General features: G+C 39.6%; 1 protein-coding gene across 5 annotated transcripts in view; it reads right to left on the bottom strand.

The window, feature by feature from the left end:
* Window positions 1-17575, bottom strand: part of synj1 (synaptojanin 1) — an 85564-nt gene that overhangs the window by 38721 nt on the left and 29268 nt on the right. For 4 of the 5 annotated variants that reach the window (XM_061962845.2, XM_061962841.2, XM_072913858.1 and 1 more), the window contains 7 exons: window positions 16632-16728; window positions 12438-12613; window positions 9940-10021; window positions 9716-9868; window positions 5984-6149; window positions 1489-1512; window positions 1029-1220 (listed from right to left, as the gene is read on the bottom strand). In XM_061962845.2, coding sequence (XP_061818829.2) covers window positions 1029-1220; window positions 1489-1512; window positions 5984-6149; window positions 9716-9868; window positions 9940-10021; window positions 12438-12613; window positions 16632-16728 — 890 coding nt within the window. The remainder of the gene's footprint in view (window positions 1-1028; window positions 1221-1488; window positions 1513-5983; window positions 6150-9715; window positions 9869-9939; window positions 10022-12437; window positions 12614-16631; window positions 16729-17575) is intronic. The other variant, XM_061962843.2, reaches the window with a different exon arrangement.

Genomic DNA, 17575 nt, shown 5'->3' on the forward strand with positions numbered 1-17575 from the left:
ATCCACTATGGACTGGACTCTCACACTATTATGTTAGATCCACTATGGACTGGACTCTCACACTATTATGTTAGATCCACTATGGACTGGACTCTCACTATTATGTTAGATCCACTATGGACTGGACTCTCACTATTATGTTAGATCCACTATGGACTGGACTCTCACACTATTATGTTAGATCCACTATGGACTGGACTCTCACTATTATGTTAGATCCACTATGGACTGGACTCTCACACTATTATGTTAGATCCACTATGGACTGGACTCTCACACTATTATGTTAGATCCACTATGGACTGACTCTCACTATTATGTTAGATCCACTATGGACTGGACTCTCACTATTATGTTAGATCCACTATGGACTGGACTGTCACTATTATGTTAGATCCACTATGGACTGGACTCTCACTATTATGTTAGATACACTATGGACTGGACTCCCACACTATTATGTTAGATCCACTATGGACTGGACTCTCACACTATTATGTTAGATCCACTATGGACTGGACTCTCACACTATTATGTTAGATCCACTATGAACTGGACTCTCACACTATTATGTTAGATCCACTATGGACTGGACTCTCACTATTATGTTAGATCCACTATGGACTGGACTCTCACTATTATGTTAGATCCACTATGGACTGGACTCTCACACTATTATGTTAGATCCACTATGGACTGGACTCTCACTATTATGTTAGATCCACTATGGACTGGACTCTCACACTATTATGTTAGATCCACTATGGACTGGACTCTCACACTATTATGTTAGATCCACTATGGACATCTGGGGGGGGGGGACATCTGCGGTCCTCTCCAAGGTTTCTCATTGTCATCCCACTGGGTTGAGTTTTTCCTTGCCCTGATGTGGGATCTGAACCGAGGATGTGGTTGTGGCTTGTGCAGCCCTTTGAGACACTTGTGATTTAGGGCTATATAAGTAAACATTGATTGATTGATGCTAACAACTGATTGAAGACACAGTCATTAGGGCAAGAACCACACACCTTGAAACTCGGGGACGCCCGCGATCTTGGGCGCGTCCAGCAGCCAATCGTTGAGAGTCTGGTTGCGGAAGGCGATGCTGCGGAACTGTTTCCCGCCGTTGACGTTCCAGGTGCCGACGCACACGCGGATCTGTTTGGGCCGCGTGTACTTGTGGAAGTTCTGACACATTCCCAGCAGCACCCTGGGGGAGGCTGTGGGAAAACACCAAGAAGGGAAGACACTTTTGTAAAAAGTCGTATCGTTTTTTTTTTCCCGGTGAGGCGGTGAAGGGATAAAGCATGATGTCACGAACACACCACATGCACTTTACACTAGAATAAGGAACATTGGCAATGGTTCACTTCTCAATTAACTTCCCATAAGTGCAGAAGCTGGAACCATTGAACAGCACGATGGACACAAATGAGGGGACGGGGGATGAAAGGCTCCGCCCCCTGGGGGCGGGATCAGTTACTGTACCTGATTGCAAGACGGGCTCAGTGACTTAAGATTGCGGGCGTGGAGAGAAGGAAGAGAAGGGCACGTTAGATGACAGTAGAACAAGACACCTGAGCAGACATGTTGTGTCCCGCCTGCAGACAAAAAGCATTTTGCTGACTCAATGTGTCCCCAAAAGACAACAGACGGGCGTAGAAAGAAGGGGAGAATTGCTGTGGAATTAAAAAAAAAAAAAAAAGACTTTGCGAGGAGTACATTAATGACGCTCAGAATTACCAAAAAATCATCAACGCAGGCTTTGTACCACAGCAAGTTTTTAATTGTGATGACACAGGACATTTCTGGAAAGTAGACTTATTTATTAACAAGAGCTACTCTTGTTTAGTGGAAGTGGATTTGACTTTTTTAAAATGTTGCAGCAACTTGGTTGTTAAAGTTAAGGATTTTTGTGATTGCTGATCGTTTGTGAGGGCACCCAAGGGACTTCTGTGTGCGTTGGCAGCGCAGCGCATGCAGGATAGTTTAGCTTCTTGTTGTTGTTCTAGCTTGTTAATTAAGAGAAAGTTGATTCATCACCCGCTTGTTATGTTTGATAAACAGTACAGCAGTATTCTATATTCTGATCAAACCTCTAAAATACAGACTTTAGTCGAAACTGGAACCCATTATTCATGTTTACATTGTTTATAAAAAAAAAATGTATTCACTATACAAACGTTTCTATTTACGAACCCTGTTCAAGAACCTATTAGGTTGTAAATCGAGGTTCCACTGTACTAAAAAACCTTTACATTCTGATCAAACCTCTAAAATACAGACTTTAGTCGAAACTGGAACCTATTATTCATACTTACATTGTTTAAGAAAAAATGTGATTCACTGTACAAACCTTTCTATTTACAAACTCTGTTCAATAACCTATTTAGTTCTAAATCGAGGTTCCACTGTACTTAAAAACCTTTACATTCTGGTCAAACCTTCTCTAAAATACAAACTTTTGTCGAAACTGGAACCCATTATTCATATTTGCATTGTTTATGAAAAAATTTGATTCACTATACAAACTTTTCTATTTACGAACCCTGTTCAAGAACCTATTAGGTTCTAAATCGAGGTTCCACTGTACTTAAAAACCTTTACATTCTGGTCAAACCTTCTCTAAAATACAAACTTTTGTCGAAACTGAAGCCCGTTATCCATATTTACATTGTTTATGAAGATAATTGTTTCACCATACAAAGTTTTCTATTTACAAACCCTGTTCAAGAACTATTAAGTCCGTAAATCGAGGTTCCACTGTACTTAAAAACCTTTATATTGTGTTTTAAACCTTCTCCAAAATACAGACTTTAGTCGAGGCTGGAACTTATTATTCATACTTACATTGTTTAAAAATAAATGTGATTCACTGTACAAATGTTTCCATGTACAAACCCTGTGCAAGAACCAATTAAGTTTGTAAATCAAGGTTCCACTATGCTTAAAAACCTTTATATTCTGTACAAACCTTTTCTAAAATACAGACTTTAGTCGAGGCAGCAACCCATTATTCATATTTACATTGTGGATGTAGAAAACTGCTTTACTATACACACTTCTCTATTTACAAACCCTGCCCAAGAACCAATTGGGTTCGTAAATCGAGATTCCACTGTACTTAAAACTTATATATTGTGTTTTAAACTTTTTTCCAAAATACAGACTTTTGTCAAAACTGGTACCTATTAGTCATATTTACATTGATTAACAAGAAATGTGATTCACTGTACAAACTCTTCCATGTACAAACCCTGATCAAGAATCAATTAAGTTTGTAAATCAAGATTCCACTGTGCTTAAAAACCTTTATATTCTGTACAAACCTTTTCTAAAATACAGACTTTAGTCGAGGCGGCAACCCATTATTCATATTTACATTGTGTATGTAGAAAACTGCTTTACTATACACTCTTCTCTATTTACAAACCCTGCCCAAGAACCAACTGGGTTCGTAAATCGAGGTTCCACTGTACTTAAACACTTTTATATTGTGTTTTAAACCTTTTTCCAAAATACAGACTTTTGTCAAAACTAGAACCTATTAGTCATATTTACATTGATCAAGAAGAAATGTGACTCACTGTACAAACTTTTCCATGTACGAACCCTGTGCAAGAACCAATTAAGTTTGTAAATCAAGATTCCACTGTGCTTAAAAACCTTTATATTCTGTACAAACCTTTTCTAAAATACAAACTTTAGTCGAGGCAGCAACCTATTATTCATATTTACATTGTGTATGTACAAATTAGCTTCACTATACAAACTTCTCTATTTACAAACGCTGGCCAAGAACCAGTTGGGTTCGTAAATCGAGGTTCCACTGTACTTAAAAACGTTTGTATTGCGTTTTAAACCTTTTTCCAAAATACAGACTTTTGTCAAAACTGGTACCTATTAGTCATATTTACATTGATTAAGAAGAAATGTGATTCACTGTACAAACTTTTCCATGTACAAACTCTGTTCAAGAATCAATTACGTTTGCAAATAAGATTCCACTATGCTTAAAAACCTTTATATTCTGTACAAACCTTTTCTAAAGTACAGACTTTAGTCGAGGCAGCAACCTATTATTCATATTTACATTGTGTATGTATAAATTAGCTTCACTATACAAACTTCTCTATTTACAAACCCCGTGCAAGAACCAATTGGGTTCGTAAATTGAGGTTCCACTGTACTTAAAAACATTTATATTGTGTTTTAAACCTTTTTCCAAAATACAGACTTTTGTCAAAACTGGAACCTATTAGTCATATTTACATTGATCAAGAAGAAATGTGATTCACTGTACAAACTTTCCCATGTACAAACCCTGTTCAAGAATCAATTAAGTTTCTAAATCAACATTCCACTGTGCTTAAAAACCTTTATATTCTGTACAAACCATTTCTAAAATACAGACTTTAGTCGAAGCTGCAACCCATTATTCATATTTACATTGTGTATGTATAAAACTGCTTTACTATACACTCTTCTCTATTTACAAACCCTGCCCAAGAACCAATTGGGTTCGTAAATCGAGGTTCCACTGTACTTAAAAACTTTTATATTGTGTTTTAAACCTTTTTCCAAAATACAGCTTTTGTCAAAACTGGAACTTATTTATATTTACATTGATCAAGAAGAAATGTGACTCACTGTACAATTTTTTTTCCATGTACGAACCCTGTGCAAGAACCAATTAAGTTTGTAAATCAAGATTCCACTGTGCTTAAAAACCTTTATATTCTGTACAAACCTTTTCTAAAATACAAACTTTAGTCGAGGCTGCAACCTATTATTCATATTTACATTGTGTATGTACAAATTAGCTTCACTAGACAAACTTCTCTATTTACAAACGCTGGCCAAGAACCAATTGGGTTCGTAAATCGAGGTTCCACTGAACTTAAAAACATTTATATTGTGTTTTAAACCTTTTTCCAAAATACAGACTTTTGTCAAAACTAGAACCTATTAGTCATATTTGCATTGATTAAGAAGAAATGTGATTCACTGTACAAACTTTCCCATGTACGAACCCTGTTCAAGAATCAATTACGTTTGCAAATAAGATTCCACTGTGCTTAAAAACCTTTATATTCTGTACAAACCTTTTCTAAAGTACAGACTTTAGTCGAGGCAGCAACCTATGATTCATATTTACATTGTGTATGTACAAATTAGCTTCACTATACAAACTTCTCTATTTACAAACGCTGGCCAAGAACCAATTGGGTTCGTAAATCGAGGTTCCACTGTACTTAAAAACGTTTGTATTGTGTTTTAAACCTTTTTACAAAATACAGACTTTTGTCAAAACTGGAACCTATTAGTCATATTTACATTGATTAAGAAGAAATGTGATTCACTGTACAAACTTTCCCATGTACAAACCCTGTTCAAGAATCAATTACGTTTGTAAATCAAGATTTATATTCTGTACAAACCTTTTCTAAAATACAGACTTTAGTCGAGGCAGCAACCTACTATTCATATTTACATTGTGGATGTATACATTAGCTTCACTATACAAACTCTGCTCAAGAACCAATTGTGTTTGTAAATCGAGGTTCCACTGTACTTAAAAACCTTTAGATTGTGTTCAAACATTCTCTAAAATACAGACTTTAGGCAAGGCTGGAACCCATTATTCGTATTTACATTGTGTATGTAGAAATCTGCTTCACAATACAAACTTTTCTATTTACAAACCTTGGCCAAGAACCAATTAAGTTAGTAAATCGAGGTCCCGTTGTACTTAAACATATTTACAGCACAAACAAATGTTTTTATAGCACAAACCTAGCATAAATGAGCAGCAGTGTTATGTCAATCATTCCAATGACTCAGCTCACAAAATAGCCGCCAATTCAGGACAATCAGACTCATTTAATGTTTGGTATCGGAGCAAAAATAGCTATATTTTTTAAACGCTTCTAATGCGCGCTTTTTCAGAGGTTCTGATGGATGCGACACTTAGATGAATTACCGTAAAGACTGGAAGTGGTGAGCAAGGCCCGAGCTTTGTCGGCCAGGTCGCTGTTGAGCGTGGAGCCCAGCCTCAGGATGTCGATGGCCTCCTGCTTGGACGTGTCAAAGAAGTTGTTCTGGATCGTCCTCGTCACCGAGCGAGCGCCGTCTTTCAGCTTTCCCGCCTGTGGGTGGACGACACAACCTTTATTATTTGCTGCGCGCCACACTTCAACCAACCAACCAACCACTGAGGGGCAAACAGCTGATGTAATTCCCACGCCACCCAAAGAAGCCAAGAGCAGCACATAATGCCTTGATTTGTTAAAGGGGAACATTATCAGCAGACCTATGTAAGCGTCAATATATACCTTGATGTTGCAGAAAAAAGACCATATATTTTTTTAACCAATTTCCCAACTCTAAATGGGTGAATTTTGGCGAATTAAACGCCTTTCTAATATTCGCTCTCGGAGCGATGACGTCACGTTGTGACGTCACATCGGGAAGCAATCCGCCATTTTCTCAAACACCGAGTCAAATCAGCTCTGTTATTTTCCATTTTTTCGACTGTTTTCCGTACCTTGGAGACATCATGCCTCGTCGGTGTGTTGTCGGAGGGTGTAACAACACCAACAGGGACGGATTCAAGTTGCACCAGTGGCCCAAAGATGCCAAAGTGGCAAGAAATTGGAGGTTTGTTCCGCACACTTTACCCACGAAAGCTATGCTACGACAGAGATGGCAAGAATGTGTGGATATCCTGCGACACTCAAAGCAGATGCATTTCCAACCATAAAGTCAAAGAAATCTGCCGCCAGACCCCCATTGAATCTGCCGGAGTGTGTGAGCAATTCAGGGACAAAGGTCCTCGCTAGCACGGCAAGCAATGGCGGCAGTTTGTTCCCGCAGACGAGCGAGCTAAACCCCCTGGATGTCTTGGCTCACACCGTCCCTTAAACTGGACAGATCAGCTTTCAGGAAAAGAGCGCGGATGAGGGTATGTCTACAGAATATATTAATTGATGAAAATTGGTCTGTCTGCACTCTCAAAGTGCATGTTGTTGCCAAATGTATTTCATATGCTGTAAACCTAGTTCACAGTTGTTAGTTTCCTTTAATGCCAAACAAACACATACCAATCGTTGGTTAGAAGGCGATCGCCCAATTCGTCCTCGCTTTCTCCCGTGTCGCTGGCTGTCGTGTCGTTTTCGTGGGTTTCGCTTGCATACGGTTCAAAGCGATATGGCTCAATAGCTTCAGTTTCTTCTTCAATTTGGTTTTGGCTACCTGCCTCCACACTACAACCATCCGTTTCAATACATGCGTAATCTGTTGAATCGCTTAAGCCGCTGAAATCCGAGTCTGAATCCGAGCTAATGTCGCTATAGCTTGCTGTTCTTTCCGCCATGTTTGTTTGTGTTGGCATCACTATGTGACGTCACAGGAAAATGGACGGGTGTATATAACGATGGTTAAAATCAGGCACTTTGAAGCTTTTTTTAGGGATATTGCGTGATGGGTAAAATTGTGAAAAAAACTTCAAAAATAAAATAAGCCACTGGGAACTGATTTTTAATGGTTTTAACCATTCTGAAATTGTGATAATGTTCCCCTTTAACATGTGTGGATGATTTAAATCAAATTGTCCTTGTTTTATCTGACAAAGAACATCAATGAAACCTGCAATAACAAGAATAGGACTTGGGAATCAGAAGATATCAGCACCAGATTTATCAACACCGGAAAACTGTGGGCCTTGAAGAAGAATGCCCATCCCATACCGCTTATAACAACAGCTTAAGCCACGAAAACTGAATGAAGGGACTCGGGGGGGAAAGCAACAGCTCAAACAGGAACTTACCACACATGCAGAGCATTCCAGAAGGCGGCAGAAAGAGACAGCACACAAAAGATAAGAGACTGCAGCACACATTTGTCGACCTCCAGTAGAGCTCAAAGTCACAAGTTCTCAATATTTGTGTGTGTAGAGAGTAGAGATCGACCGGTTATGGGGTTTTTTTCAGGGCTGATACCGATTATTAGTGGTCAAGGAGGCCGATAAGCGATATTTGAAGCTGAGATTCATTTGCGGTAAAAGTTTTTAAACATTTTTTTTTAGGAAAGGTGGGACCAGTAGCGACATAATGTTTTATTAAGTTAAAGTACCAACGATTGTCACACACACACTAGGTGTGGCGAAATTATTCTCTGCATTTTACCCATCACCCTTGATCACCCCCTGGGAGGCGAGGGGAGCAGTGGGCAGCAGCGGATGGCCGCGCCCAGGAATCATTTTTGGTGATTAAACCCCCAATTCCAACCCTTGATGCTGAGTGCCAAGCAGGGAGGTAATGGGTCCTTATGTTGTGTTTAAGTTAATTTACCGTATTTTCCGCACTATAAGGCGCATCTAAAAACTTCCAATTTTCTCAAAAGCTGACAGTGCGCCTTATAATCTGGTGCGCCTTATATATGGACCAATATTGAGCCACAACAGGTCTCGCAACTACGGGATGCATAACGTAACCCCAGCCACTACTGTAGCGTTTATTCTATGCGCCTTATAATGCGGTGCGCCTTATATATGAACAAAGTTTTAAAATAGGCCATTCATTGAAGGTGTGCCTTATAATCCGGTGCGCCTTATAGTGCGGAAAATACGGTACATTTATTAGGTGTGTCTTAAGACGAGCATCAACATTTACTTTTCAAAATACAGAAAAATCTCCTGTTAAAATTGGTCAAAATATGGCATTTCTCTACATCATAATAACTCATCTACTCCATTTTATACCATTTTATTTTAACACTTTAGAATTTAAGACATTGTAAAATATTGTGAATATTTTAATAAAAAATAATTCCTAGCTCCTTCACGTAGATTATAGTTGAGACATTTTTCAAGATGGCTTGACATATTTTCTTCCTGGATGTTACAGAAAGTATGAGAATGTGTGAGCTGCTGCCTGCTCTTCTTTACTTATATAATAATCTGTTTATTTACACAAAGGTATTTATCTTTTCTGTCGTCTTCATGTCCATCCATCTCTGTCACGTTATTTGATTAAAGTCACGGAATGTGAAACTCGTGGCGCTCCTTTAACGAGTTTGTCGAGTGACTCCATTGCTGCAGTAGCGAAAAAATAACAGAACGGGATCAGAAAGATGCCAGGAAAGAAGAACAAAAACTGGATTTCCTGGCAAAACATTGCATTTTTGACAGGTAAGCAGAGGAGACGAACTGTAGACAGTCAGCACTGCATTAGAAAGAGAGAAAGGGGGAAAATTCTCACAAGAACTTAAATAAATGCCCTGTCAGATTTCAAAACAAATTTGGGGAGAATTATTGACAGTGAGAGTATTTTTCTTCTTCAATCAATCAATCAATGTTTATTTATATAGCCCTAAATCACAAAAGTCTCAAAGGGCTGCTTGGAGAGGAGCGCATATGTGGGTAACCCCCCCTCTCTAGGGGAGACCGAAAGCAATGGATGTCGAGTGACATAATATTATTCAAATTAATTCCCCCAAAAATTGGGCTACATCTGGCAAAAAGGCAAATTATTTATATTTTTAAATACTAAATACTGGTATCATATGTTTATATATTGTATCTGCTGAAATTGCAAAAAAAAAAAAAAAAAAAGGCCTATTCCGACAAAAAGAGGCCGATACCGATATTAGTCAAAATGCCAAATATCAGCGCCGATAAACGGTCGATCTCTAGTAAAGAGCCAGCTTGTTGCACCTTGGCCTTGCCATCCAGGGCGCCAGTGCCCGCGTAGATCTTGCTGACGGAGTCTCCGTTAACAGACCACATGGTCCTGAACACCTCCTGAAAGCGGGCCACCAGCTGCGGCTTCTCGGTCAGACCCATTTCCTCCAGCTGCTTCGGCAACATCTGAGCGGAGGCAGCGGGACGGTTAGGACAAACACCAACCTGAAGGAGGACGCCTGTCCAAAGTGCTTCACCTCCAGCGCAAAGAAGGCTTGGACACTGTTGGTTCTGTCCAAACAGTCCAGGCAGTTGGTCCTGAGGGTGCCACCCTGGCTCCTAAAGAGACACACATGGTAGGGAGGAGGGCTGTGAATCTTTGGGTCCCCCACGATACCATTCCATTAGATTCCTGGAGGAAACGATTCGATTCAGAATCGATTCTCGATTCAAAGTCAATACTTTGATTAACTACATTCCTCCATAAAAAGATAAACAGCTGTGATAAACCTGCCTGTCCTGACGGGACATTTGCTGCTGGATACATGAGGAACTCTTGGGAGAAGTGGGGAGTCTTGTTCCTGGCGGTTCTTTCCGTCGAAGATATTGACAATATTTATCTATCTGGAACTGTGATAATAAGTCATGTGCTGATTGGACTGAGGGTTGCTCTGGTCTAGCGACACATCTGTTCAAGGAGTCCAATGGGATGATGGATGGGTTGGACAGAGCTGTGAGCACTCAGACTTTGACTATCTCGGAATTCAATCGCAAATTGGGTAACATCTCAGAGAAGCTTTCCACTCTGCAAAGCGAACTTATGATCAATTTAAGAGTCAGAATGGACAATTAGAGCCATACCATTTCTTAACTCAACATGTTACTACTTCAACATTTCTCGACCGATTTGAAAAATTCCAAAACCAATCATTTTAACTCATTCAAAACATTCAAGTCTTTTAACATTTCCCTTTTAACAAATTCCTTCTTTTCCCAAAATTCCCAAATTTCCATAAAATTTCCAAATTTGAATTGGACATTTTTCAAACTTCCACAATTCCCACATTTTTTATCCGATTCAAACCGCTCCAACTCCAAAATATCGAGCCTGTTCAAAATTGTGTGCTCTCCTTCAACAATTTAAAAAAATACCCGGATTTCCAAGAATTCCCAGTTTTCAGGGACATTTTCCCCACTCAAAATTAATTTTCCATTTTTCAAACTTCCACCACTTCCACATTTTTCAACCGATTCAAACCATTCCACCTTCAACATATTCCACTCATCCTGGAAATTCAACCTATCATTTTTCCAAGTTCAAAAAAATTCCAGGAATTCCCAGAATTCCCTTTCTTTCAAACCCTTTTTTGACCCTTTTTTCTGGTGACTACTCCTCCCACATTTTTCAACCGATCCACCGTCCTAACATTCCTCTTAATTAGGATAAAAAACAAAGTTGTGTTTTGAACTGGAAAAAATTCCCAGTTTTCCCGAATACCATTTCTCGACCGATTTGAAAAATTCCAACACCAACCATTTCAACTCATTCAGAACATTCAAGTCTTTCATTGATTTCCTAAAAATTACCGCTCTTTCCGAAATTCCCAAATTTCCATGTAATTCTCATTGAAATTAATGGGAAATTTTTCAAAGTTCCACAATTCCCACATTTTTCATCCGATTCAAATCGTTCCAACTCCAAAATATTCAGCCTGTTCAAAATTGTGTGCTCTTCTTCAACAATTCAAACTAGGGCTGCAACTAACGATTAATTTGATAATCGATTAATCTGTCGATTATTACTTTGATTAATCGATTAATAATCGGATAAAAGAGACAAACTACATTTCTATCCTTTCCAGTATTTTATTGGGGAAAAAAACAGCATACCGGCACCATACTTATTTTGATTATTGTTTCTCAGCTGTTTGTACATGTTGCAGTTTATAAATAAAGGTTTATAAAACATTTAAAAAAATAAAAAAATAAAAAATAATAAATAAAAATAAATAATCGATTTTAATCTATTTAATCGATTAGTTGTTGCAGCCCTAATTTAAACAAATTCCTAGATTTCCAAGAAATCCCAATTTTCAGGGACATTTTCCCCATTCAAAATGAATTGTCAATTTTTTAAACGTCCACAATTTGCAGTTTTCAACTGACTCAAACCATTCCACCTTCAACATATTCCACTCATCCTAGAAATTCAACCTATCATTTTTCCAAGTTCAAAAAAATTCCAGGAATTCCCTTTCCTTCAAACCCTTTGACCCTTTTGCTCCTCCACATCGAGAGGAGCCAGATGAGGTGGTTCGGGCATCTGGTCAGGATGCCACCCGAATGCCTCCCTAGGGAGGTGTTTCGGGCACGTCCGACCGGTAGGAGGCCACGGGGAAGACCCAGGACACGTTGGGAAGACTATGTCTCCCGGCTGGCCTGGGAACGCCTCGGGATCCCCCGGGAGGAGCTGGACGAAGTGGCCGGGGAGAGGGAAGTCTGGGCTTCCCTGCTTAGGCTGTTGCCCCCGCGACCCGACCTCGGATAAGCGGAAGAAGATGGATGGATGGATGGATACTCCTCCCACATTTTTCAACCCACTTCAACCGTTCCACCGTCCAAACATTCCTCTTAATCAGGATAAAAAACAAAGTTGCTTTATGAACTGGAAAAAAATGCAATGACAATAAAGTTCTGTTCTATAGTAAATAAAGTGAGGCGTGTGTGTGTGTGTGTGTGTGTGTGTGTGTGTTACCTGGTGATGCCCATCTCCCCTGAGTAGTAAAAGAAGCCGCACTCGTCAACAAATTTGCTGAGCTGAGGTTTGAGCACGCTGTGCAGTTTGTCCGCCTTGCCGCCCCTCACGTTTTGATGATAATCAAAGTTGACCATCTTCACGTAAGCGGCGTGCTCCGATGCCTTCAGGTGACTCTGGCAGAAGCAGAGAGGACGCGAGATCAAAGTGGGAATGTCCACACAAACATGGACACATGCATTTTTTTTTTTTATAATACAAAAATTCCCCATTGTAAAATCTTTCCATCCACACAAGTGTCGTTGAAAAACAGTCTCTGTCTACACGACAACACATGCACATCACATTGTGTCCAATCAGAAGCTTGGGAAAGCAGTAAAACAGGAAAGGTCACCTGGGCAGTATGGCAGTTTTTGGGATTTTTGAAAACATATCGTAGTAGTCTGTTAATAATGCAAGGTGCTTGTTACCACCAAGACTAGAGATGTCCTATAATATCGGACTGCCGATATTATCGGCCGATAAATGCTTTAAAATGTAATATCGGAAATTATCGGTATCAAAAAGTAAAATGTATGACTTTTTAAAACGGCGCTGTACGGAGTGGTACACGGACGTAGGGAGATGTACAGAGCGCCAATAAACCTTAAAGGCACTGCCTTTGCGTGCCGGCCCAATCACATAATATCGACGGCTTTTCAAACACAATACTTGGTCAACAGCCATACAGGTCACACTGAGGGTGGCCGTATAAACAACTTTAACACTGTTACAAATATGCGCCACACTGTGGTCCCACACCAAACAAGAATGACAAACACATTTCGGGAGAACATCCGCACCGTAACACAACATAAACACAACAGAACAAATACCCAGAACCCCTTGCAGCACTAACTCTTCCGGGACGCTACAATATACACCCCCCCGCTACCCCTACCTCCCTAACACCCCCCCTCCCCCACCTCAACCCCGCCCACCTCATCCTCCTCATGGCATTTTTTTTCCCCATAACTTGAGTTGATTTACTTTGGAAAACATTGTTACATTGTTTAATGCATCCAGCGGGGCATCACAACAAAATTAGGCATAATAATGTGTTCATTCCACGACTGTATATATATCGGTATTGGTTGATATCGGAATCGGTAATTAAGAGTTGGACAATATCGGATATCGGCAAAAAAGCCATTATCGGACATCTCTAACCAAGACGGGTAATAATACACCTTAGTCATGCTCACCCTTTAGAGCAGTGGTCCCCAACCGGTACCGGTCAGTGGATCAAGAAATACAAAAAAAAAATAAAAAAAATATATATATATATATATATTTATATATATATATATTTTTTTTTAATTTGTTTAATTAAATCAACATAAGAAACAAAAGATACACTTACAATTAGTGCACCAACCCAAAAAACCTCCCTCCCCCATTTACACTCATTCACACAAAAGGGTTTTTTTTTTTTCTGTTATTAATATTTCTGGTTCCTACATTATATATCAATATAGATCAATACAGTCTGCAGGGATACAGTCCGTAAGCACACATGATTGTATTTTTTTATGACCAAAAAATAAAAATAAAAAAATTAAATAATTAAATAAAATTCCCATACCCCCCCGGTCCGTGGGACAAATTTTCGAGCGTTGACCGGTCCGCAGTTACAAAAAGGTTGGGGACCACTAGCTAAAAATGTTTACATTTAAAGAGGTCATATTATGATTTTTTTTCTACATTTAAAACACTTGTTTGTGGTCAACAATACATATAATGATGCTTATTTGGTCAAAATGTTGCATAAATTATGTTTTTAGGCTGCTTTCTGACCGTCTCTCAGGATGCAGCGTTTTGCTGGCGGTCTTATTTACGTGCCTCCACTTTGACTGCGTCTTCTCCCCGTCATCTTTGATGTAGTTTTTAGCGCTTCCATATGGAGTCTAGAACTGTACGCTACTTTGTATTAGAAATGGCTACGTGTGCATGTAGGAGCCAGTCTGCCTCACAACAAGTGGCTGGCAAAGAAGAAGGAGCTTCTTGACCACGGCACAGATCACAATGGCCGACTCTCTCAAAGCACTCTTGGTAAATAAATGTCTACAGTATAAGAAGATATTCGCTGACGACACACTTTGGAAAAAGGTTACTATGGGGGTATATTTCAAATGGCTTGTTTGAAGGGCAAGATTGTTTTATAAATACCTCCACCATGCTTCGGTGGTTTGATTTGACATTTTTGGGACTTATGCAGATCCCAAACACACAAAACAAAAGAGTTGGTTTTGCATACTAGGTAGGACCTCTTTAATATTTTTCTGCAGGTCCCTATAAGTCATAAAAAATATCATTAATTATACATATCGACTGATATAAAACACTTATATCGAGATACAGCTTTCAGCCATAATAACATGGAAGTGTGACACACAGTGACAGGGCAACATGGAGACGCTAATGCAAGTTTTATTACAAGTCGTATTGATTATTGTAACGCGCTGCTTTCCGGTCTTCCTAAAAAGGTTATTGCACCTTTACAACTATCCAAAAGTTCAGGAGCACGTGTCCTGACGGAGACCAGAAGGCGGGCTCACATTACACCAGTTTTAAAATCTCCGCATTGGCTCCCCGTGTGTTTGAGGATCAAATTTAAGGTTCTTCTTATGGTTTATAAATGTTTTTATAGTGTTGGACATTCTTATCTTTCAAATGTGCTTTTACACTGAGATCCTCTGGCACTCATCTCCTAATTATTCCAAAAGTCAGGACACAAAGTCACGGAATGGCATCTTGCCGGAAGACCTCAGGCTGCAGAGAACATTCACGTTTTTAAGAGCAGGCTTAAGACCCACCTTTTTGATGTGGCTTTTACCGGATATTCATTCGTATTTGACTTTTTATCTCATTAGTTATGCAAGATTGTATTTGGTTGTATTTATTTATTATATATTTACTGTATATTTACTATTATTTTTTTAATCTTCATATGTTTTGCTTGTATGTTATCCCTTATTTCTACTCATGGTTCTTACTATTTTAAAGGTTTTATTATTTTTTACTTTGCATCGGCCGTGATGTGGGGGGCGCTTTGTGTGCGTCGGTTGATGTGGGCGGGGTTTGGTAGCAGGGGTGTATAATGTAGCCCGGAAGAGTCAGGGCTGCATGGGATTCTGGGTATTTGTTCTGTTGTGTTTATGTTGTGTTACGGTGCAGATGTTCTCCCGAAATGTGTTTGTCTTTCTTGTTTGATGTGGGTTCACAGTGTGGCGCATATTAGTAAGAGTGTTAATGTTTATACCGCCACCGTTAGTGTAATCTGTGTGGTTGTTGACCAAGTATGCCTTGTTGTCATTTACGTGAGCAAGCAGAAGTCCCATACCACGTGTGGTTGGGCCGGCACGCTGGATATAGTGGGCGCTAAATGCTGTATCATCACGGCACGTTCGAGAGAATAGTTGTCCAGAATTTCGTTGTATACTGGCAAAATCGCGAGGTCGACAAGTATGACGCTGTCAAGCGCCAAAACTCGAGACCCTTGGCATATACATAACACAAAGCAAAAAAAAAACTTTGTATGCAGTGTCATTTCATTTTAAATGTCAAAAGATTTTTGTGGCTCCCATTGATTTCTTTGATTTGTGAAACTGGTCAAAATGGCTCTTTGACTGGTAAAGGTTGCCGACCCCTGCTCTAGTGACTGCACGTCACTGGAATGTATGTATGTATGTATGTATGTATGTGTATGCTTGCTTTTGTGCTCCTATTTTGTGTTTGTCATATCACATTTTTGTGCTTGCCACCATGTTTCAGCATTCCATGCATATACTGACCTCTGGACCCCCTGTCAAAAGCTTCTTCTAGCTTATCTGGGGGACCCTTTCACTTACCACCATCCTTAAATGGATATTCACTACTGTTGTAATTGTAATTTGGTATTGTGAATAAACTTGAAACTTGGGTTATATTTGCAATTTGGCAATTATGCTGTGTGCAGTCAGACCCAAAAAATTGGGTTATAAATGCGACCGTGGAGCAAAATTTACATCAAATCATATCCAATATTTAGACCACGAGGAAGTGTGCTAAATGTGGATTGGAATGCTCATAGGTGCCATTTAAGTATTGGTGTTCGTGTAGACATGGTGACAGATCACAACCTGAGAAAGCCACGACCAAAAACTCGGCTCTCACCTGAAAGGCTTTGCTGAGCATGTGCTCTCCTTCCTTACTGCCGAGCAGGTTGATGATCACCTGTTTTCCATACAAGCTCCGAAGGGCGGTGAAGTGTCTGTAAGAACACAGTGACATCATTATAATAACATACTAATAATGATGATAAAACGTTAATAACCTGAAAACTATAATAGTTGGACAAAAAATTGCAGCACCAACGAATGCAAGCTGGAACATGCGTCAAGTACCAAAATATATTACTCTGAGGTGTGTACCTGAAAAATGTGTTTAAAATGCTCGCATGCAAACATTAGCATGCATGAAGTACCAAACTGTGACTGAGGTGTACAGCTAAAAAATTTAAAAGCTAGCATGCTAACATCATTCCTCAAGTAACAAAATAATATTTTGTTTTATTCAAATGTATTTATTTTGATCATTTAAACATAAAAATCCCAGCACAGATAGCAGGCCCTTTAAACGGTACGTGAGGAATTTTCTCGTTAAATAATTGGTAATGATATAATGACGAGTGTGGGGAAAAAGGGGACAAGCCGGAGTGACGGGTTGGATTGAATTTCTCAGTCATTCTTCAGAATAAAACACCCCAGGGTGGAACTAACATGAGGTGTACACAACAAGTAGCAGTTATCCTCCAGTCCAGCCTGCAATGTGTTCTCACGCCTGACGCTGATAGAGCGGCAAGGAAAGTTGATAAGGTCTTAAGCGTGCACGCTGGCATCAAGGTGTGCCACAGAGATTATCTCGCACTCAAAGAAGCTCAGAAACGGACAGAAATAACACAGCAATTCATTTTCCCCGCGAGAGGTCAAGGCTGTAGAACAGGGGTGCTCATTACGTCGTAAAAATGAGCGATCATAAATCTTCACTATGACGTGACTTTCGTCACTTGATTGACATTCACGGCACCCGAGGGTCTTCTGAGATGACGCTGGCTGCTG

Source organism: Nerophis lumbriciformis, linkage group LG09 (assembly GCF_033978685.3).
Source record: "Nerophis lumbriciformis linkage group LG09, RoL_Nlum_v2.1, whole genome shotgun sequence".
In the NCBI taxonomy this organism is placed as follows: Eukaryota; Metazoa; Chordata; class Actinopteri; order Syngnathiformes; family Syngnathidae; genus Nerophis; species Nerophis lumbriciformis.